Source organism: Acomys minous (assembly GCF_964271855.1).
Source record: "Acomys minous genome assembly, chromosome: 14".
NCBI lineage: Eukaryota > Metazoa > Chordata > Mammalia > Rodentia > Muridae > Acomys > Acomys minous.
In genome coordinates this window covers 56,500,019-56,523,183 of record NC_140496.1, presented here as the reverse complement: position 1 = coordinate 56,523,183, position 23,165 = coordinate 56,500,019, and the positions used below count along the sequence as shown (strand labels likewise).

The 23,165-nt window shown below is 45.3% G+C and overlaps 1 protein-coding gene across 1 annotated transcript in view; it reads right to left on the bottom strand.

Moving 5' to 3' along the window:
- Positions 1–23,165, bottom strand: part of WARS2 (tryptophanyl tRNA synthetase 2, mitochondrial) — an 80,770-nt gene that overhangs the window by 8,718 nt on the left and 48,887 nt on the right. Inside the window, exons 2-4 of the mRNA XM_084755880.1 lie at positions 17,735–17,992; positions 4,706–4,786; positions 1,806–1,891 (exon numbers count right to left, since the gene is read on the bottom strand). Of these exons, the coding sequence (XP_084612006.1) occupies positions 1,806–1,891; positions 4,706–4,786; positions 17,735–17,992 (425 nt within the window). The remainder of the gene's footprint in view (positions 1–1,805; positions 1,892–4,705; positions 4,787–17,734; positions 17,993–23,165) is intronic.

Genomic DNA, 23,165 nt, shown 5'->3' with positions numbered 1-23,165 from the left:
AGAAGCCAGCAGAAAACTCTCAACTCAGGTTTACCAGCTACATCCGAACCACTTGCAGTTTTGGGTATGATACCAAGACATTGGCAACCCTGGGCTTGACTCTAAAGATGGTGCCTACGAGAGCTTAGGAAGCTACTTCACCAATGTCAGCTTTCTCACAGCGTCCTCCTGCATCTAAAATCATAGTCTGTATCATGTGCTATCAATCCTATGTCACGTGCTCACTAATTCCCAGAGGTGTTCCCTGTCATCTAATTGGCAAATAAAAGGACTGCAACATTTTTAATCATTCTGCCAATTGGATTTTGGGCAATTGATAAAAATATACATCAGTTGCATCTTACCAGTTTTAATTTTTGCAACTTCAGTTACGTAGGGTCTAAAAACATACATGTAAAAAAATCTCAGAAATAATACATTTTAATATGCACGTCACTGTAATCCACATTCCCTGCCTGTCATCCATCATCAGTCAGCACATCCACGATGAATATGCACCTTGACAGCCGCAGGCACTCTCACACCAGTGGGCACAGCCTCAAGTGACTTAGTTACGTCAAGCGCTCAGACAGTGTTGCTGGCAGTTTAGATACACGGGAGGGAAGCAGGGAAGCAGCGGGAAGATGGATGTTCTCAACTTAGGAAAGAGGAAGCAACTGTGTGCTAAGACTGCTAAAATCTGAAGTAAGAACAAATCTGTCTGAGTAATTGCAGAGAAGGAAAAAAAAGTTTGTGTTAATTTACCAAACTAAGAAAGCATGATAGGCACTTACTCCCTCGACTTCAGCTCGCTGACGTCATCAAACAGCGCGAGAAGTAAGGCAGACACAGCATAGTAAGATAAGCTTGGAGCTGGGAAACAACCTGGAATTCCCACTACCCAGAGGCTGAGGCAGAAGGGACATGTATTTGAAGCCTGTGTGAAGTGACACACAGTGCATTCAGAGCCAGTCTGACAGCCTGGCTAGACTCCATCTCAGAAACCACTGGGAATCTCTCCCAGTAGTACAGTGCTTGCCTAGCAAGTGTCTGGACGGAACTTTATCTCCTCTGTAGAAAACAAAACCAAGCAGACACATGTTGAGGGCCCATACTCAGCATCACTGCCACCACGGTGGAGCACCACACCTGTTCTTGCCCGTTCTCCTTCCTTCCTCCTTCTCTCTCATCGTCTCCTCTCTTCCCTTCCCCTTCCCTTCTGCTTCCTGGCCAGAAGATGAGAGCAGTTCAAGCTACTACCTCTCTCTCATCACCGCCACCCAGCACCCGGTTGCAGGCCCAATCGACAAGCCTGCCTGCATAATACTGCAAGCACTTCCAGGCCTTGGATGCCGGCTCCAGGCTTACTAGCCCCCGTGACTTTGGATCTGCTGCTGACCTCTGTGAGGCCCGGTTCCTCTTCTGAAGATCAGGGCTGACAATGGTAAGCCTCACAAGGCTTAACCTAGAGAAGACACAGAGAGGCTTCTACCACACAGTAGGCACTCTGCGCTAGCTCCGCATAGCACTGGTCCATCAGGGGAACAGACCGAGAGCCAGCATGTGGTGCTGACTGGTGCATCGCATCCTTTTTGCAGCCTCTCCTCCACAGGTCAAACCTTTCCCAGCAGAGTTACAAAGACTCTAGTGTAGCACATGCCTGCAGTTCTCACACTCGGGAGCCTGGGGTGGGAGGGTGACAAGTTCTCATGGAGCTTGGGCTCCACAGTGAGACGTTGCCGTGAACAAACAAACAGACATTCACCCACAGCCTCTCTCCTGTCACCGCTGGAGTGCATGAGACCAGGGCCAGCCTCCCTCCTTACTTGTAGCACAGGATGTCTGCCGCCTGGAGTACGGGGTACGTGAGCAGGCCTACTGTCCCATCATGCTTCTGCCTCGCGGCCTTTGCCTGAGGAGCGAAGACAGAGAAATGTGAGTGGAACCTAATTACACTGCTCAATTAAGAAACGTTAAAAGCAAGCGGAGTGTGCTGTGGAGCCACCTGTAATAACACGTACTCCGTCCTCTCGGCAACTCTAACATCAGCTGGCTGCTTATCACGTGCATGCTCCAGGCCTCAGGAGAAGTAAGAGGGATCTGTGTTACCAGTTCCGTGGTGTTTTATTTTATTTTTGGAGCTGGGGCCTCCTTCATGCAAAGCCCACCCAAGCTCTACCACTGGGCCAGACACATGGCCCCTTGCCCCAGGAGGGATCGTGGACCTCCTCAGTTTCTCATCCGCTTCACTGAGGACAAAGGGGTTTTCTAGATTCCAAATCAGCTAAGTTCAGAAATTACTACAATGTTAAGTTTCTCCAAATCAACAGGAGTCAACTCTGCCTCTTATCACAAATGTTCACAAAAGATTAATTTAGAGAATAATTTGGGAAAAGAAACATAATAAGCTAATTGTTGAAAAGCAACTACCAGTGGCTAGAGGTGCCTGCCACGAAACCTAATGACCAAGCTCTTTCCCCAGGACCCATATTCTGGAAACTGAGAGCTGAGTGCATCAAGTTGCCCTCTGGTACCACACGCTAATGTTCACCGGCCTCTACCACACTCCCCTCCACACACCCCCTCCACACACCCCCTCCACACACCCCCTCCACCATACCCCCCTCCACACACCCCCTCCACACACCCCCTCCACCATACCCCCCTCCACACACCCCCTCCACACACCCCCTCCACACACCCCCTCCACCACACCCCCTCCACCATACCCCCCTCCACACACCCCCTCCACCACACCCCCTCCACCACACCCCCTCCACCACACCCCCTCCACACACCCCCTCAACCACACCCCCTCCACCATACCCCCTCCACCACACCCCCTCCACACACCCCCTCCACACACCCCCTCCACCACACCCCCTCCACCACACCCCCTCCACACACCCCCTCCACCACACCCCCTCCACACACCCCCTCCACCACACCCCCTCCACCATACCCCCCTCCACACACCCCCTCCACCACACCCCCTCCACACACCCCCTCCACCATACCCCCTCCACCACACACACAATAAATAAAAGTGTAAGAAAAGAGAGATTACAAGCTGAAAGTTGCATTGCATTTAATTAGTAAGTAAACCTTTATTTATTTAATATGTGTGTGTGGCTGTGTGCACGTGTGTATGCTCCTGCCCCTGTGCACATGGATGGCAGAAGGCACATGTCAAAGCCTGCATGTAGAGGTCAGAGGACAACTTAGGCAAAGTAAGTTCTCTCCTTCCGCTACAGGTTTTGGGAACTGAATCCAGGTCATCAGGGCAGTGTGCCGAGTCACCTTGCTGTCTAATTTGTGGGATGATGATGATGACGACGACGATGACTACTACTATTATTACTTATGTGTCTGTGTGTGCGCATACCACATGTGTGTAGACCTCTGCATATGCTGGAACAGGGTACAAGACCCCCTCAAGTTAGAGTTACAGGCTGTTGCGAGCCACCCAGTGTAGGTGCCGGAAGAGCAAGAAACAGTGGTGACTCCTGAGCCATGTCTGCAGCCCTGGATGCTCTACATCAGCAACTGGTCTTGTTACTACAAAGGAAGTGAGGTGACGCAGAGAACACTGGTGCTTACTGAGTGCTGCTAATACAGGTGCTTTTCCCATCAGTCCTGCCGATAACCCCGCCCCTGCCTTTCACATCACTTTTCCTGTGCTCGCTGTGCCAGCCTGAACTGCTCTTACCACGTCTTACCAGGACAGCGAAATTCACTTGAGAAATGAGTGGTACAATGTTATGCTAAAACAGCAAAGCCTAAAATTGAAATATGTTAGAGAACATTACAAAACCCTTGTTTCCAATTCGTGGCCTGTCGTTAGTCGGAAGCATCACTGTTAGTATCTTATTTAATGCCCGTTCTTTGAACATATACAGGACGCCAATTTCTGTGGTGGACAACAGAACGGAAATGGACTTCTCCTACTTTGGGAGCCAGGATTAAGACAAAGACTAGAGCTAGGGAAGAGACCCCACCACCCCTGGACCCCGAACCCTCCTCCGATGCTGACCAACGGTGGCGTCTTTTGGGTCCTTCCTGTGAGAGAAGTAAAGTAACCCATTTCATAAAAACAACAACACAAGGGGTCTGCCCTCCCCACCTGACTGTCTCACAAGCTGCAGCTGCACTCAGGCACAGGCGCTGCAGTGGGGCTTCTTGCTGCAGTTTAGGGAATGGCTTCTGAAGACCAACTTTTGAAGAGACCAATGACTCTCAAAGTATGTTCAAAGGACGTTGAGGCCAGGCAACAGTTCAAATCCAAAGAAAAAAGTTAAGCCTTAATTTTTTTTCCTTTGGATTTGAACTGTTGCTTGAGCTCAACTTGTTTAAATGTTAAATAAATACAATATGTTGTCTCTTCTCTCCACAGTAGAAACATTCTTAATTCCAGGGTTAAGATGCAAGGCAACGTCAGGGACCGGTATCCTAGAGATTCTGATTGTTAACGTAGTAGGTTCAAAGTTATAATTACATCTATCCAAATACAGATAAAACAAGTAACACAACAGATTGTGAAGTCAGAAGGGGGCTTGGGGACCTTCTAGTGTCTGCTTAACACTGTGATGCAGAGAAGTGAATGGGGCTGCTCCAGCCAACAGTGGGTGGCAGGTCAAGGTGGTGAGTGAACTCACGACTCCCAGAACCAGGCTCAGCAACCAAAAGAAGCCTTTCTTTCCATTAATAAGCATGTTCTGGCATTTACCTTCCACTGGTGTAAATGCTGCAGTCGAGGCAGTCTGACCATGCAGGTGAGGATCCAACTTAATTGAGTATGTTCAGACACCTAAAAGAAAGAAAGGTGGTCAATGACTCATTTCGCCTAAGTGGAACTAGACAGACAATGGGTATTGGCTAAAATAGCTGAAAATGACCCAAGTCAAGGTTATTAAAAGGAAACAGGTGAATGGCTGTGCTGTGATTCCTGATGAAAGACCATTAGGTTAAGAAGTTATTTAAAAAAACAAAAACAAAAACCAAACAACTATTACAAATGCCAGTTCATTGCTTAAGTCCTTGACATCCCTAGTGAGGAGGGAACCAGAGTTTTTTCAGTATCTTCAATGTGGACTCCACCACATCCTAAGACATCCATCCCTTGATATTTTGTTTGTTTGTTTGCTTGCTTGTTTTCCCAGACAGGGTTTCTCTGTGTAGCCCTGGCTGACCTAGAACTTGCTCCATAGACCAGGCTGGCCTTGAACTCAGAGATGTACCTGCCTGTGCCTCCACAGTGCTTGGATGAAGGGCATGAACCACCACCACCCAGCTCACCCATCCCCTTGAAATGCCAGGCTTATCAATAAACCTATCAAGTTCTCTCCTTACCTCTCTGATGTCCTCTCTGACCCTTAAATCTATGACAATAGCCAACAATACTTTTCACTTATCTGGTAAAGAAAGATCCTAACTCTAAGTGGAAAGCTTGGCCTGCCCAGATCTGCAGTGATGAGAAAACAGATTGCTTGCACCACCAGTCTCCCAAAGGGGAGTCGGAAAGCTCCTCCTCTCTCCTTCCCCACCTTCCGGGCTCCTGCCCCACCCCGGCCCCCACTAATCAACGAGAAAATACAAACTCTCCTCAACCTAGTTTTGTTTGAATCAAGTTTAATCAAGTAAGCAAAACCTGGCAACGACTGGGAAGGTTCTTGGGCCCAGGCCATACTCTAACTGATGACCTGGAGAGCGAGCCCTGAGCATCCCACTTCTGGGCCCTGGGGAATCCGAGTCTATTGATTGTGGCATTCTGTGTCCATATGATTCCCTTAAAAAGCAGAGGCTCCTGCCAACTTTGCAAAGTGGCCCCAAATGTGTTCTCTGTGGGTTTTGCAAAGGGAACATAAATGCGATGAGCCAGCTCAGGCCTGTTTCACTAGCGAGGAACAGACATCTGGAGCAAGATAGTTTCTCTTCTCCCCTCTCAACTTAGAGAGAAGGAAGAGTTGTTTTTCACGCGCTCGACAAGGGATTGCTTTTAAAGTTCTGCAAGTCGCTGGGTGGAATCTGTCATCTTTCCTCTAAGAGGAATTTGGGTTTCGGTGAAGGCAGTGGCTGTGACAGAACTGTCCAAGAAAATTGCTAACTGCTGCTATAAACAAACAGCTTTCCGGCACAAACAGCAACCCAGAAAGTAGCCAAGGAGACGAGCGTCGCTTCCAGTCACCAGAGAAAACACATTCCCATTCGAACACAGCTAACACACATTAGTTTTAGGCATGGAAAAGAGGGAAAGAACCCTCTTTCCTCTTTATTGAGTGGGGGAAAGTAATGAAAACACAGCAAGCGACTGTGGATGTATGGGAAGAGGCAAGAAACCATCCCCTTCAATGCTGGTTTCAAGGCTTACCCCTGGCGACGTGATAAAAAGCTTACAACTGTGTCTACATGAATAAAAATATTTTCCCTGGAGTAGCTTTTTGTTTGGCCATATGAGATGAGAATTATTTAACATTCATCAGATATTTTTATGCTTTTAAATTAGCATTAAATTAATTCAAGCCAATTATAGTAGAGGAAATGGGTGAAAAGTCAAAGCCAATTACCTTTTCGCCCTTCGTCTTCAATATGAGAAATAATAAGAGAAATAATTGTCATAGTTAAGGCAACCACATGGAAAGGTACAGATTCTTATTTGAAGAAAAAGTGAAAGTGAAAAATACCTAAATACATTATTTTCCTACGTTGTGAAGCCATTAAAAAAACAAAAAAACAAAAAACTATATGATCTGTTTTAGTTATAGCCAAACAAAGGTACGGGGCAGCAAACTGGCTGATTAACCACCCACAAACAAGTCTGCAGCCATCAACAGAACCAGACAGCATGCTTCCATCACTGCAGTTTGCTTGCCTTGCTCATCGCTGTAAAGCTCAGGCACTGTCTGCACTTACTAGGTGCTGTGAACTTGCCCAGAAGCTGCAGAAAGAACTGGCCCACAAGCTGACCTGTTGATGTAGGCAAAAGCAATTTTATGAGGGTGATTGCAATGAAAACAGTTATGGAGGGTAAAGGATAAGGCTACCAAGCAAGATATGAAAGTCTGGCAGTGTGGCTTAAAGCTTTGTCCCCAGAGCTTGTCTGCAGCTTCTGTCAGGACAGCACAGCACTTTTACATCCTTGACAGGAGCATGCTCATCTTCTAGGGGAAGACTGTCTGCTTGGGCTAGGTGTGCAGCTTTAGGAGGGACTGGAGGGAGGAAGGAAGGGAGGGAAGGAGGGAGGGAGGGAGGGAGGGCAGGAGGGAGGACTAGGACTCCACCCCTCACAGCCCAGAGCTTCATTTTTTGGATGAACTGACTTGGCTCTGAATCCTGGCTCTGCTACTCTGCGAGGGTACTCTGGGTGATCTAAGTGCCCTCTTTGTGCCCTACTATCTATGAAGTGAGGTTCCTTAGAACAATACCTAGCACAAGCTCAGTCATCATTATTAATAAATGTTAAAAAAAAATACTGTCTTCCTATTCCACCCAGTCACCTCGGTGCTAAGTGTCCTACCCTCTCTGCTCTTGTTGGAAAGAAGTTGGCCTTTTTATGTTCCCCAAACTCACAGGGACACACCCACCTCAGCTGGTTCTTTTCCCTGATGGAAGCTTCCTCTCTCACTTCACCTTAAGTCAGATCAGTCATTACCTCTTGAGAAGGCTTATACCAGATCCCACCACCAGAAATAGCAATCTCTTCCCTCAATCTCACTGTGGATTTGACCCCATTCTTTCTTTATATCACTTATCGCCTAATATGATGGTTTGAATGAGAATGGTCTCCTTAGGCTCCTATGGACCAGGGCGTGTGGCCTTGTTCGGGGGAGTGTGTCAGTGGGGGTGGGTTCTGCAGTTTCAAAAGACTCGCCCCATTCCCAGTGTGCTGTCAGCTTCCTGATTGTGGATCAAGATGTGAGCTCTCAGATGCTCCTGCCTCCATGGTCTCTAACCCTCTGAGCTTGTAAACCTAATTAAACAGTTTCTTTTATAGGTTGCCTTGGTCAAGGCATTTTGTCACAGCAATAGAAAAGTAGCCAAGACACCATCTTAATATAATTTACTGTTGGCTTACATACTACTGTTACTATTTATTTTGCTAATCCAAGAGAAAGTAACCATTTTTATTTGAATTATTCACTGGTAAAGCATGAGTACTTAGCACAGCACTCAGGATATAGTAAGTACTCATTAAATACTTGAAAAATTTATGAACAAGATTAAAGTTCATTCATAGAGAAATGACAAAGTAAGTGTGACAATAGAATGACGCATGTGGCTGTCACAGTTAATTTTAACTGTCAACTTGATTTGATTAGGGCATTAATGAGATGCAGTAACATAATGGGGTATATTTATGAGCAGTTTTCCAATGAGGACTGACTAAGGAGGGAAATCTGACTGTGGGTAGCACCATCCTAGGTCTGAAGATCTAGACAACAGAGATGGGAAAAGTAAAGTATTGGTATTCTCCTCTATCCTCCTGACCACTGAGATGCAAGCAAGCAGCCTGGTGTCCCTGCTGTCACAGCAGCAAGCTGCCCTGCCACCATGCTGTCCCTGCCAGGACGCACTGGACCCTCAGACCTAAGCCATAAGATACCATCCCTTCCTTAAGTTGCCTCCTTTCAAGCATCTGGTCACAGCCACAAGGAACGCGATATTCTGCCCAATAAGGAGATGAGCGATACTGTAAACATGGGTCACAGCAACAGTGTGTTCTGCTGTTTTGCCGGGCGTGGTGGCACATGCCTTTAGTCCCCGCTCTTGGGAGGAAGAGGCAGGTGGATCTCTGTGAGTTCAAGCCAAACGGTGCTATGGAGTGAGACCCAGTGACAAACAACTTTCCCCAATTCAAATCACTCTAGACGAACACCACAGTGTTCTGTGAAAAAAAGAAAACTGTGAGAAGTACCACAAATATATTACTTCCATAAAATGTTTTAAAGTCACAAAACAAAAAAGTATTATATATCCTCAATACATGTTTGTGGGAAAATATTATCAATTATGAACTACACTGGTCATATGAAGTTCAAAATTGTGGTTCTCTACGGTGAGAGGAAAAGGATGTGAGCAGGAGAGATTAAAGGGCTACACATAGGAAGGACTAAAAAAAGTTCAACTTTATCTACAATTATAAAAGTTTATGGGGCTGGAGAGATGAAGCACTTGGCTGCTCTTCCAGAGGACCTGGGTTCGATTCCCAGGACCCACATGGGGACTAAAACCCATCTGTAATTCCAGTTCCAGGAAAATTCTACATCTTCTTTTGGCACCAGACGTGCAAGTGGTGTACAGACATATATGCCGGGTAAGCACACATACTCATAAAATAAAAATGTTTATAGAACGTGTGTGTGCGCGCGTGCACGTGCACGAACGAACGTGTGTAAATCAGAGAGGCTCGCACTGCGCTTCTCTCCTCTATTGTCCTTCACTTCCCTTTTGGGTCTCTCACGGCATCTGGGACTCACTGGTTCGGCATTGCTGGCTGGCCAGTAGGTCCACCACGGCCGCTTAGTGCCAGGGTTACAGACCTGCACTGGCTTGTGTGTGGCTGGTGAGGACCTGGACGCGGGCTCTCGTGTGCCTACAGGGCAGGCTCCTTGCAGACTGCACCATCTCTCCAGCCCCATCATCGGTAACATTCTTTCTTAAGTGAAAAGGAATGAAAGGTAAACATATTAACAGCATTCATCTTTGTGCTGAGAACAAGATGTGCCTTATGCCATTATCTGCATTTTGCTATATTTTTTAAAATAAAAAAAAAATGAAGTCAAGAAAAAGAGCACAGGGAAGCTGATTCCAAATAGATGCTTGCTAGATATTAATCAGACCTAGTCAATTACCTGGTTCAGTAATTCCTGGGTTCAAATCTCTGACACACTTGCAGGGTCCTTCAGGACTTTCCTATTTCCCATGCAAATGCTACCTTCCCATGAATCAGGTCCTGGGGGTTTTAGTAAGGACACTTGGAAGACTATTCAGACTCACAAATTCCCATTTATTGCTTCCTCTCGGAAATGTGCAATTTCATGCTGAGTTATTTTTATTAGACTCTTATCATCCCCATGACAAATCCTTTTAACAAGAACCTTGTTTGGGGATCTGATTTTAATTAAAAGAACGCTGGATCAGTGATACACCCTCGCTCTCCTCGCTCGGGCTGCCTCCTGTCAGTGCTTGCACTTGCTAGTGAATTCTGGGCTGCACATATGAAGAGCTCATTAGCTTTTTCCTTGTCTACTAATTCCCAATCTAAATAAGCTGATTCTGTCTGTCTGCTTCAAATGCTGCCCATCTAGGTCCTGTGGCTCCCCGTGTGCAGCAGGGTACCACTTACATAGTTTGAAGATGTGCAAAGAAATAATACAGATTATTTATGGCCATATCACATGCAATAAAAAATACATTTTCTTAGGATTAACTGGGTAACAAATTGCTCTTTAAGTGCCTTAGAGACACTGTCTATTTCTCATTTGCAATACATTCTGATACCTGGAGATTATCCTTCACTTTGTATTTTTTCATTTCAGAGTCTAACATGAAGGAGTAGTCCCCTCTCTGGAACCCAGTGGACAGGACATTGTCCACAGTTATGTGGAGAGCGGGGACTGACTCTGACAGGAACTCTGGTGCCCCATATTTGACCACCTCCCCTTGTTGGGGTGGCCTGATGGCACTCAAAGAAAGAATAAGCAGGGTACCAAGATGAGACTTGATAGCCTATGACTATATAGTGGGGGAGGAGGTCCCCCTTGGGTCTTAGACCTAGGAAAGTGGAATAAGGTAAAAAAGGGGGGGGCGCGGTAGGATACAAGTGATAGGATAACAGCTGAGTTGTAATCTGAATAAATTAATAATTTTTTTAAAAGCCCACACATGCATTGAGAAAAGATAGCATATAACAAAGGGTTAGTATTTGGAAGATATAAAAATAATCCTTCAAATCAAAAAGAAAATACAATTTTAAAAAATGGGCCAAAAAAGAGAAACAAATGAAAACAGATGGGAAAAAAAAACCAACAAAACAAACAAAAACAAAGCCACATGAGAACAGAGGGGTTCAGAAAAACAAATGTTTAAGTTCAACCAGAAATTCAAATTACAACGAGACAGCACAGTTTATCATGGAAAAAGGAAAACACCTAACAACACTCATGTTGCTGGGCACAGAAAACAGTGAAGGGCGCCTGGGGTGGGAATGTAGCTGAGCCCTCCACCCTAGCTCTACACTCTTAGGAAACCCTCCTCAGGGCCAGCCAGGGGGCTCAGAGCTATGGTGCTGGCCACCAAGCTTGACTACTGATTTGGATTCCCAGGAGCCGCGTGGTAAAGGAGAGAACCAGCTCCTGCTAGCTGTCCCTGACCTCCACGTGCAGGTCACGGTGTGCGCATGGTCCACCTCCCATACAAACAAACAAGCAAACAGATATTTAAGAAAGACAAAACCAAAATAAAACAGAAACAAAAAAAAAAAACCAAAGGGCATTTTCAAGCAGGTCCACAGTATTGTTGTTTGTAGTAAAATTTGGGGGGAAAATCTACATGTTCTTGCTAAGGGAATGGGTAAGTAAACTGTGTACAGCAATTTAAAAAAATGAACATATCTCAGAAATGAAATAAGAAACAGTTAACAGATGCAGAAAGATGTGCAGCAGGATACCATTTACAGAGTTTGAAGATGTGCAAAGAAATAATACAGATTATTTATGGCCATATCACATGCAATAAAAAAAATAAGCACATATGTGGGGATGATAAATACCAAAGAGATATAGGGATTGCCTCTAGGGAGGCAGAGCATGGGACGGAATTTGAGTGTGCGAAAAAGTTTCTGCTATATTTGCAATGTTTTATTTTGAAAATCAAAACTTATATGAAAGAAGTTAATATTTCAAAAGACAATCATTCATCTTCATACTTTTCTGAGTGGTTGGAATATTTCTCTATTATCTAACAGTGTTGAATATTCAAAATATTCCTCGCAAAGGAAAAAGTAAGCAGTAAGTTTCTGAAAATATTTTATCAAAGAAGACTAAAAAGAGACAGCCATTAGCTGGATGGCCATCTGCTGATCTACCTTATACAAAATCTTTGCGGCACCAAGAAGCCACAGTGGCTGGCGATGGAAAGTTATCTTTTGCCAAATGTGACATCATTTTCTTTAAGCCCCTATAGTAGACACTAAAGGTTTCGTGTGTGGGGGGGGGGTTATTTGTCAATTATGCCACAAATGAGAAGAGATGACAGTGACACTCAAGATGATGAGAATGCCTATACTTTTCCACACTTACTTGTTCTGGTGTGTGAGGCTAGACCGCTTCCTGAAGGCACAGTCAGTCACACTATGAAGGCACAGGCAATCACACTATGAAGGCACAGGCAGTCACACTATGAAGGCACAGGCAGTCACACTATGAAGGCACAGGCAGTCACACTATGAAGGCACAGGCAGTCACACTATGAAGGCACAGGCAGTCACACTATGGAGGCACAGGCAGTCACACTATGGAGGCACAGGCAGTCACACTATGGAGGCACAGGCAGTCACACTATGGAGGCACAGGCAGTCACACTATGGAGGCACAGGCAGTCACACTATGGAGGCACAGGCAGTCACACTATGGAGGCACAGGCAGTCACACTATGGAGGCACAGGCAGTCACACTATGGAGGCACAGGTAGTCACACTATGAAGGCACAGGTAGTCACACTATGGAGGCACAGGCAGTCACACTATGAAGGCACAGGCAGTCACACTATGAAGGCACAGGCAGTCACACTATGAAGGCACAGGCAGTCACACTATGAAGGCACAGGCAGTCACACTATGAAGGCACAGGCAGTCACACTATGAAGGCACAGGCAGTCACACTATGAAGGCACAGGCAGTCACACTATGAAGGCACAGGCAGTCACACTATGAAGGCACAGGCAGTCACACTATGAAGGCACAGGCAATCACACTATGAAGGCACAGGCAGTCACACTATGAAGGCACAGGCAGTCACACTATGAAGGCACAGGCAGTCACACTATGAAGGCACAGGCAATCACACTATGAAGGCACAGGCAGTCACACTACGGTCCTGTTCCTTCTCATCCACTCACAGAGTACCCAGATGGAATGGAGGCCAGGAAGGGGCACTGCGGTACAGGTGGGAGTGTGTGGAGAAGAAAACACATGCAGAGCCCGCCTATCTAATCCTTTCTTCAGCTTACGGCTTACTCCATAGGCCACTCGGAGCCTCAGCTCCCCCAGAACTCTGGAGGTATTGCCAGTTCTACAAATACCTCCCCAAAGTCCAGTCGTCCATCTGCACAGGCGGTTTGTTCCTTCTCTGTTACAAGCTGAGCATGGCGCTCCTTGTAGGTAGCTAACAACTTGGCGAGCTCGATAATCATAAATCCATACCCAACTGCACTTGCGAGAGCACCAGGATACACAGAGCCAGGGTCACTTTAGGATCTGCCTTTCTACCTCCCAGGGTAGAGAGGAGTCAGGTATAACTGTTCCGTGAATCTCCTGGACCCAGATCCATCTAGTCAGTTCCTTTGGCCTTTATTCAGAAACTGATTCCCCTATAGCACCCTTTAATTTATTACTATTATTGATTTTAGTTTCCTGGGAAACAAAACATAACCCTAATTAGAGAAAGAAGCTACATTCCAAAGCTTCAGATTCCACCCTGCTCCCCTGACTTTTTCTGGACTGCTCTGGACCCTCAAGTAACTTGATATCTGATACTCCAAACCCTCCTTCTGTTCTGACCTCTGCTGGCAGCCAGTGCTGAAGGCTAATTCTTCCTTTTTTAATTTTTTGATTTTTATTTTTTATCTTCCATCTGTGGGGTGATTATATTTCGGGGAAAGTGACAGGGAGAGATGGGGAAATCTGTACCTCACAGACATCTGCGGGACTCAGATCGGACCTGTGCTCAGGTCTGCCAAAAACAAAAGACAATGACTTTGGCTTTGAGAGGGAAAGCCCTGCCAAACACACACATAGACAGGCGCTCTCCTTCCACCTCACCCCTCTCTGGCACAACATGCGACTGTGAACTTATTCATGTGCACATACACACGCATACACTTTCAGAAGGTCTGAAAACTCCCCACATATGGCAAGCATATTTAGGGGAAGCTCTGTGACTACAGGCCAGAGGGAGAGGAAGAAAAAGAAAATAATGGAGAAAATCTTCAATATGCCTAAACTGTTCCAGTCAGGCTGCTGAGAAAGAATGCAAAGGATAGCAGATGAAAATTATTGGTAAAATCAGCATTATAACACAGCCAAATTCCTTCCCCATTTAAAATGATTACTAGGGCTTTTTCTAATGTACAACCAGGGCACATGGGAAAATCATCACCCAGTGGCTATACCCACAAACACATTATATGGTAGAAAAAAAAATACTCTTATGTAACTCACAATTTCAAAAACTATTAATTCTATTTGTGACTAATTATGTGGGGGTATTATTTTAAATGGCCTTAGTTGTGAAATCTTGATAATTATTTAATAAATTTATATTCTTTCTGTTCTATATTTATCAGCCAAAACTTTTTTTAATTTTAATTTTATTAATTTATTCAGATTACAACTCAATTGTTATCCTAGCACTTGTATCCTCCCATTCCTCCCTCCCTCCAGCTTTTACCTATTTTACCTATTCCCCTCCCCTATGTCTGTGACCGAGGGGGACCTCTTCCCTCACTATATGATCAGAGTTAGCAGCCAAATCTTATACACCACAAAACTGCCAAAATAGTAATAATAATAATGATAACAACAACAACAACAATACAGATAAATGATATGTGAGTTACCTGTCTCCTATATTAGGAATTGATTTATCAAAATTTCTAAAATTCAAAAAAACTTTTTCAATATCTACTTCCGAAAGTTGTTGGTGAAAGCCAACCAGATCACCAAACACAATGAACTGAAGTTAAGTCTATGCCACTGTTTCAGTGTGACAGAAAGGCTAACCTGCTGCCCTCCAAGACCTCACTGAGGAACAGCATGGCCTGAGGGCAGGCAGGAGGCTCTGTTTGTACCCATAGAAGATGCCTGCCATTCTGTGAGATGAGGGCCAACAGCCTAACGTGAGTTTCCCATTGGCCCTCTGCCTGCTGCTCCTGAGGAAAGAATACAGGGAGGGTCAGCAGGCAGAGACAGGTAAGCCCTACCCCACCAGTGTGGAAACACGACTTCACACTCTTCTCACAGACCCCACAGGATGCGCTCTCCTGTCACTGTGTTCCTCACACTCATCTTAGACCCCATAGGTTGGTCACGTCACATCTCTTCAATTGCTACTGCTAAAAAGTCAAAAGATCATATATTTTGGCGGAACTTGGGAAAAGGAAACTCATGAAAGAGAGTGGTGGGGGTTGAAAGCACAGCCATCTTGAAAAACAGTGTGGAGGCACCTAAAGGACATCATATAAAATGCCCACATGCCCCTACACTGGGTACCTCCACAAAGAACTGTGATCAAAACAAAGCAGAAGTCAAGGCAGCAAAGAAACGTGGCAGTGTTAGAGGCTGGAGGCTGCATCAGGCAGACCCCACTCTGGTCACCTACCTCTGCCTGGCCCGCAATGCTAGCCCCCTGCGGAAGCATCACAGAAAAGGTGAGCACTCGTATTCCTCACTTATGAGACAGTGCACCCACACAATTACACCGTGGGTTCCTCATTCTTAAGTGTTACAGGATAAAGAAGTGATCTCAATTATTACACATTTTATAAGCCTTATAGAGGCCACTGTCAAAAGTCTGTTACAGAGAAAGAAATACTTATAATATGCTAATGTGAGTGAAAATATTATCGTATGGTAGTTACCCTTGGAGAAACGAGCTGAAAGTAGAATTGTTGAATTAAATAGCCTTTAATTTAAAGATTACTTCAAAAAGCAACCTGGCAAGCAGTTACTTTGGGAGAGATTAGACATAGTCACCTCTAAGAAATATGGAAATAGGAACTTGTGGCTGAGAATGCAATTTTTAGAAATAACATCAAATAAGGATCAAAGAAGAGCCTGTATGAAAGCCAGCTTGGATGAAGCGAAGCTGACGTGCTTTGAAAAATGCATTAGGTGACTCAGAACGTGGCTTCAGGAGGAGTGGCACTGACAGGCCTGGAATAAGCCGGCACCACAGTCCTCCGGAATGAAGGGGAGTGTTTCCAAAGCAGGATGGCTGACAGGGTGAGAGGACTGGGGGTCAGCAGCCTGAAGAAAGCCGGACTGGGCCAGGGGCGATGGCTCAGTGGGAAAGAGCATTGTCTGCTGTGCAGAGGACCAGGATCTGTTCCCAGCACCCACATGGCGGCTCACACCATCTGTAACTCCAGTTCCGGGGGATCCAGCCCCCTCTTCTGGCCTCCATAGGTACTGCATGCACACGGTGCCCAGACACCCATGCAGATAAAGCACCTATACACATACATAAAATAAAAATAAGTACTTTTTTTTAAAAGTAAGATTATGGAGTAAAGATGGCACAAAATAAATGTTCACAAGTATTTGATGAACAGGCGTGCAGAAGATGCAGCTGATTTATTGCTGCTTTTTAAAAAGCAAAAGTTACTGAATGCACAGGAATTACTGAGAGTCCATACTGGCCCAATATAGGTAAATGTTCTAGATTTGTCCAATGTTAAACTCGAGAAGTTGTAAGTAAAAGCTTCCAATAGACTGTAAAAAAGAAAAAAATCTAGGTAAGTTGTCTGCATGATCCTTTTAATGATGACATTATTTCACACATGCATGGTGACAAGCTTATATTGAAGATTTTGTTTTTGAGAGGTATTCTTCTGTTAATATGTGCGTGCGTGCGTGGGTACATGCATGTGTGTACGCGCACGCGTACAATTGTGTGTTTGGCCATGCTGGGGATTCAGCTCAGGACTCTGAGCATATAAGGCAAACATTCCACAACTCCTATAGCATGCTTCCAGCTGGTTCCTCTGTGAGACTCATCACAGTAAGGTCTGCATTAATAAAAACCATATATTAGAATTTACATTCAGTAGAAGTGTGTAATCAAGACAGGGGATCCCACGACTGTGGCTTTGCTGCAGGTTGAAGCAGATACACAGTGAGGGTGTGACCCAGCGAGAGCTCTTATCTTCTTCGCTAGCTTGTCTCTGGGCCAGGATCTCTTCCTGTCTAAAGACACACTGACTCATCCATCGTGAAGGTATGAGTCAAACATTTTGGCTTTGTTTATCTTGGCTTTCTGAAAACTTTCTTGGCTTATACACAAGACATTAAGACTTTGTCTTATTTCCTGGCTTGTTCCTTCAAGTCCTTTCAAATGCTATTGTCCAAAGAATGAACAATGGAAATTATACAAATTCAATACTTAATAAACTACAACTGGAATTATAAAAAAAAAATCATTGGTCAAAAAATTCACTCCTGATTGCAGCGAGTTTAGTCAGCAGTGGCAGGTCATCGGACTGAACGTCATCCAGCACAGAAAAAAAATCCCAGGGTTCAAAGCACTAGTGCGACATCACTTTGGGGGTGGATGAAAGAGACTATACAACATAGGAGGAAAAAGCTAAAAAAGAAACCAGTACTGAAATAGAAGGAGACTTCATGGTATGAATGCGAGTAAACATTAAACTGGAAACATGGCATTAGGTGAAATCATCCTTGAACAATTAAAATGAGATGGTGACAGAAGCTTCAAACAACGTGAAAGCCCAAGTCTTCTGGGCTCTGGTCTGAGGTGCTCACCTGAGACTGCTGGAAAAGAATACTTTTCTCTGGGTTGATGCCACAGGCGAGGAGGACAGCTGTCATGTCCAGTATGCTCTGCTGGAGGATGGCGGGGTCCTGGGGGACAGTGATGGAGTGCAGGTCCACGATGCTGTATAGCACTGTGTCATACTCCTCTTGTAACTTCACCCAGCTCTCGATGGCTCCAAAGTAATTTCCCAGGTGGGGGATTCCTGTAGGCTGGATGCCAGAAAACACTCGCTCCCCACTGTCTTTCTGCAACAAGGAAAACAAACAAATAAACACAGTTGCTTTGGAGGCGGCGTCCATGAGTTTCACGTGCCTATTATGGTACAGTCTTACTTGTACAAATCGCAGCCAGATGGTCATGAGCGCGCACTGTTTTGTGTGTACTCTGTGTAAATCACCATGCTGGATGCTGCTGGAGACAAAGGGTCATTAAAAATACGTCCTCCTACTCCCAAAGTGTACGAGCACGAAGACACTTAAGAAAAGGTCTGCTCGGCCAAAAGAGAGCAGTCTGGCTGAAGATGGAGGCCGTATTTATGCAAAGATTGAGGAACAAAGCAGCAGTATAATTGTGAGCAGACTGTGCCAGAAACGAGGCAAATGGACAGCAGTTACCAAGAGGAAAAGCCGGGCTTTGGTCCTTGTGGGCACCACAATGCTTGTGCATGTAGGCTTCATCCCATTAGAGATTAAATGAGCCTTAGAGTTTGGTGAGTGACTTCACTCTTTGTAGTTGAAAAAAAAAATGAAGGCCATACATTAGGCTAAAATCTCCTGTTACTTAGTTCTTTCCTATTTTTGCAAAGTAGCTCTACCTCTGTGGTGATTTGAATGAGAAAGCCTCACATGTGCTAGACCAGTAGTTGACCACTTGGGCCCCAGCTGGTCGCAGAAGGTTTATGAGGAGCAGCCATGCCGGAGGAAGTCCATCACTGGGGCTGGGCTTTGAGATCACACAGCCTCGCCCCACTGAGCTTGTTCTCTCTGCTTTGTGCTTGTGGCTGAGACGTGATCTCAGCTGCTCGCTGTTCCTGCTGCTCGCTGCTATGCCCTCCCACCATGATGGACTCTTAGCCCTATGGAGCAGTAGACCAAAATAAACTGTTTTCTTCAAGGTGCCTTGATGATGCTGTCATATCAACCAACAGGAAAATAGATAATGCAACTAGGTACCAGGTTCTGCTCAGCATCACTGATTAAGACTTTATTGGTTTTGGTAAAATACTTTTGTCATATTTCTGTAGGTCTAAACATTTGCAAGATGGTTACAGAGGATGGTTACATAGATCTTTGTGAGGCCCTTGTCAAGTTACTCTAGAGCAGGGGTGGACTGTATACACAGGCATCTTCTGCCACCCTAGAGCCTGGTGGTCTGCTCCCAAGTTTATAACAACATCTGCTCTCTACAACAGTCCCTGTGGCTCGGATCCCTGAGTACTTGGTACTGCTTGCCCTAGTCTTTTAGCTAACAGAACAGACACAGGCAGAGTCTCACTGCAGCTTAACTTCATCTCCGTTGCTATTAAAGAAGTTGAGATTCTTTTATTATTGCCTAGTTTTACTTCTATTGTAAATAGCCTGTTTAAGCTATTCTGTGCTTTATTTAGATGAGTTGTCTTTATTACTTAAGAACTTGTATATGGTCTAGATGCTATAGCTAATTACACATAGAGGAAATATATTTACCAGACTATGTGCTTGTTTCCTCCTGTTATCTTTTGACGAAGGAAGGGAAGTTCTTTAGTAGTTAAATAAGAGTAAAGCATGTGACTACAGACTGTTGTGTCATAACAGAAATCTTTTAATATGATAAGGTCCTAAAGACAAATGCATGCACACACATTTATGCATATTCATATAAATTATCCTGAAGACATGTGCATGCACATACATGTATGCACACACATATATGCACACACATGCATATTTATATACATTGTATGCATGCACTTTACTGCCTTATTTATCACTCAAATTTTGGTCTGCATCCATTTGGGGTACTTTTGTTTTACATAAGCTGGAAGGCAGGCATTTGATTTTCTTTTTAAGAATATTTGATTATTTTGTGTGAAAGGGCCATTTTTTTCTTGTTCTGAAATGGCACCTCTGTCACACAAGAGTGTGAGGATTCTGGTTAGAACCTGACATGAGACAGTTTGAGGCAGAACGAAGGCCTTTATGGCACGAGACTCTCCAACATGAGAAACTACACAGCACATTACAGCTGTATCTTTTTACCTAACAATAGGCCCGAGAGCTAATCTACTTTAAATAAGTGTCAAGGCGACTTAAGTGTTTCTCTCCTCTTTCTCCAAGAAGTCCAAATTCTACAAATACAACTTGTGTTTTTTCTCTGCTAATAGGATGACAGTGCCAAAATAGAATGTTCCATCCTATCTCTACAGTCCAGCTTTGAATCTGGTCCAAGCAGTCAGGAGGGGGTCCAAAAGATTTGTAGCTCTGAGGATATGAAAAATGTCATTCAAGTAACCATGAACAAATATAACCAAACCTCTCACGATCCCATCCTCTGTTCTCACACGCGTACCCCTTCAGTGAGCTCTTCAAACCATAATTTATAAAAAGCTTTAAAAAAATATTTTCCAGTTGAGAATTGAAGGAAGTGAAGAGGGGGAAAGGGAAGACACTGGGAGAAGTGGAAAGAGGGGCGGGAAGAATGGGGACAGAGAGACAGAGGGGGACAGGAGGGAGCAGCGGCTGAATGGAAGGAGCGAGAGGGAAAAGAACATATATAGGAGAGGCTTCCTCAGCACCCAGGGCCCTTACACAGCTCCGATACCGGGATAAGCAAAGGGTTTCCAGGGCACTGAAAAATGATTAATGGGCATCAGGGTTGATTGATGAAGGAGAAAAGTAAAGCAGAAAAACAAACTCTGAACTTAATAGATGGAAGCGAAAATACCATCCAGGAAGAAGAGCTGCTGTTTATGGTAATAGAAAGGGAGACCAGGAATGATAAACTGGAAAAAAAGAGATTATGCAGAATTCCATACAAATTCCCCTATGCTCAAACTCAGAAACTGTGCCCCAGGAGAACGGGAGAAAATAAACTCCTGAGAAGACTGGAAGAGGGGCGCACGAGAAGAGTGACTGTGGGAAAGCAGCCTGGCGAGCAGTGGGAACGGACGCAGCCTGGGCTAAGGCATCTTCCCATCCCGGTTTCCGAGATTCCGCACATGCGCGCAGACAGAATGGTGTTACCAAGAAGTGAGAGCAACAGCAAGTATTTTGTTCAGTTTTCAAGGAGCTATTAAACAAACACAGCCTCTAAATGGGATCTGGATCCCTGGTCTTAAAAATATACAGAAAGCGCCCTGCTCTCTGGCGCTGAGTTTACGTTGCAGTCCGTTCCTCAGCAAGAGCCAGCAGGCGGTCTGACGGCATGGCAGGGGAGACCTGCCTGGTACCATGAGATCACGGCGTTGGAATGTGGAGTTTGGGTGGTGGGAGGATGGGGCGTTCTGTGTTCAAAAGCACTGTAGTCAGAGAAGAATGAAAATGAAAGGGGCAGGGGCTCCCCAGTGGACAGCAGGCAAGCCACAAAGCAAACAGCTTCGTGACTAGCCCACAGGCATGCACTCGGGAGGGGTGGACTCCACTGTGGTGGACGGACGAAAGGGAATGTCTTATGAGACCACCTCGTTTTTTAGTTTCGGGCGTATTTCCTTAACAGACGCTATCTCCAAGCAATGATGTAGTCTAGCAAAGAGGGCGAAGGATCCAATCAAAGATGGCACCGGTTCACCAGTTTCACAGAGAGAGCTGAAACCGTCCTTGTGTAAGTTCCCGAGCAGAGCCCAAACCTATACTTTTGTTAATGCTAATGGCTGCGCTCAGAAGCAACTGAAAACCCCAAACCGTCACATAATGCAAAAAGACAATGCTTGAGACCCTGAGAGAGCTTCTGTGCTGGTCCCAAACGAACAGGCTACAGCAAACGACTGCGGGCTGCCTACTAGTGAAATGGCTTCTTACTTTTTGACAGTTATTTATTTACCGGGAACATGTGCACGCGGACAGCTTTCGGGGGTCAGGTCTCTCCTTCCAACATTTCCCTGTGGGTCCTGGGGCTCACATTTAAGTCATCAGTTTGGCAGCTAGCACCTTCACCTGATGAACCGTGGTACCAGTGCCATGAACACCTTCTCTTGAAAACAGTGGTGGGAAACAAAGACTCAGCTGTGCCTACAAAGTCCTGCATGTCCAGCTGGGGCATCAGATGCCCAGTCGCCAGCCTTCTCTTAGTCATGGCCAAAAGAGGCAAACGCAGAAACTCACTGAACAAACTCCACGTCTAAGTGGTTATCAGGATGGCAGTGAAGGGTTAGTGTGGTAGCAGACTCCAGGGCAGCCAGGGCTACACAGTGAGACCATTATACCAAAAAAAAAAAAAAAAAAAAAAAAAAAAAAGGCATTAAAATTGTTGGTTTAGCGTGTGTGTGCATGCGTGTGCATGCACTCACGAGTGTGCATATGTGAGGCACACCTGTACCACAACTTGCAGGTCATGGGGATAGATCACAGGCCCATTGGCAGGAGCTGGTTCCCCTCTACCACATGGATTGCAGGAAGTAAACTCAGGTGTTCAGGTTTAGTGGCATGTGCCACTATGGAGCCATTTTGCTCGCCTGAGAAAAGCATTCTTCACAGACTGCAATAACATAATTACTAACATTACCAGCAAAAGTGGATGGAAATATCTTTCTTAGTCGGCTTACTCTTCTGACTGCGTGTAAGTTTCAAGCAGTTTCACGCCCTCACTCTTAACACTCTGCTAGTGTTTCTCACGTCTGTCATTTGTAATGCGCTACTATTTCAGCCCCAGACTAAAACACACCTTCACTCCTTCCTGGACAGCTCCTGACTATATACTCTTTACTTTTAACCACTAGTTAAAGACTTGAGCGTTGAACCACAGGGGGCCCTGTGTAGAAAAGCACTAGGCGGCCCGCTCTCTTGGGAAGCCTTGACTGTGGGCCAGCACTGTTTTATTGCCATCAACTCGGGCTTCCACAGAGTGTTAGAACCTTGATCTGTTGAGAAGTGCTCACTCAGCACCGGGGAGAGTGGGTTCCCCTCTGCCTAGAGACAGAACCAGATGCTCAGGCCCAGAAGTCAACATAGTAAATGTCCCAAAACAGAGCAAGTCTTCCTCCCGCCCCACCACCCACTCAAGGAAACATCCTCTGGCCAGTTCCATCAGTTGTCAGAGCTTTGATGGCTGTACAGTGCTTTCTTTACCCCACAGGATTTGAGCCCTGGCTGCCAGACTGCAGTGAGTACTCTATTTATTTAATCACTTTTGCTCATTCCTCTAAACTGAGAGATGAAAAGGGACACAGGGGGTGGCCCTCTCTAGCTATTGTCATTGAGCATGTTGTGACACTGCCCTGTAGCT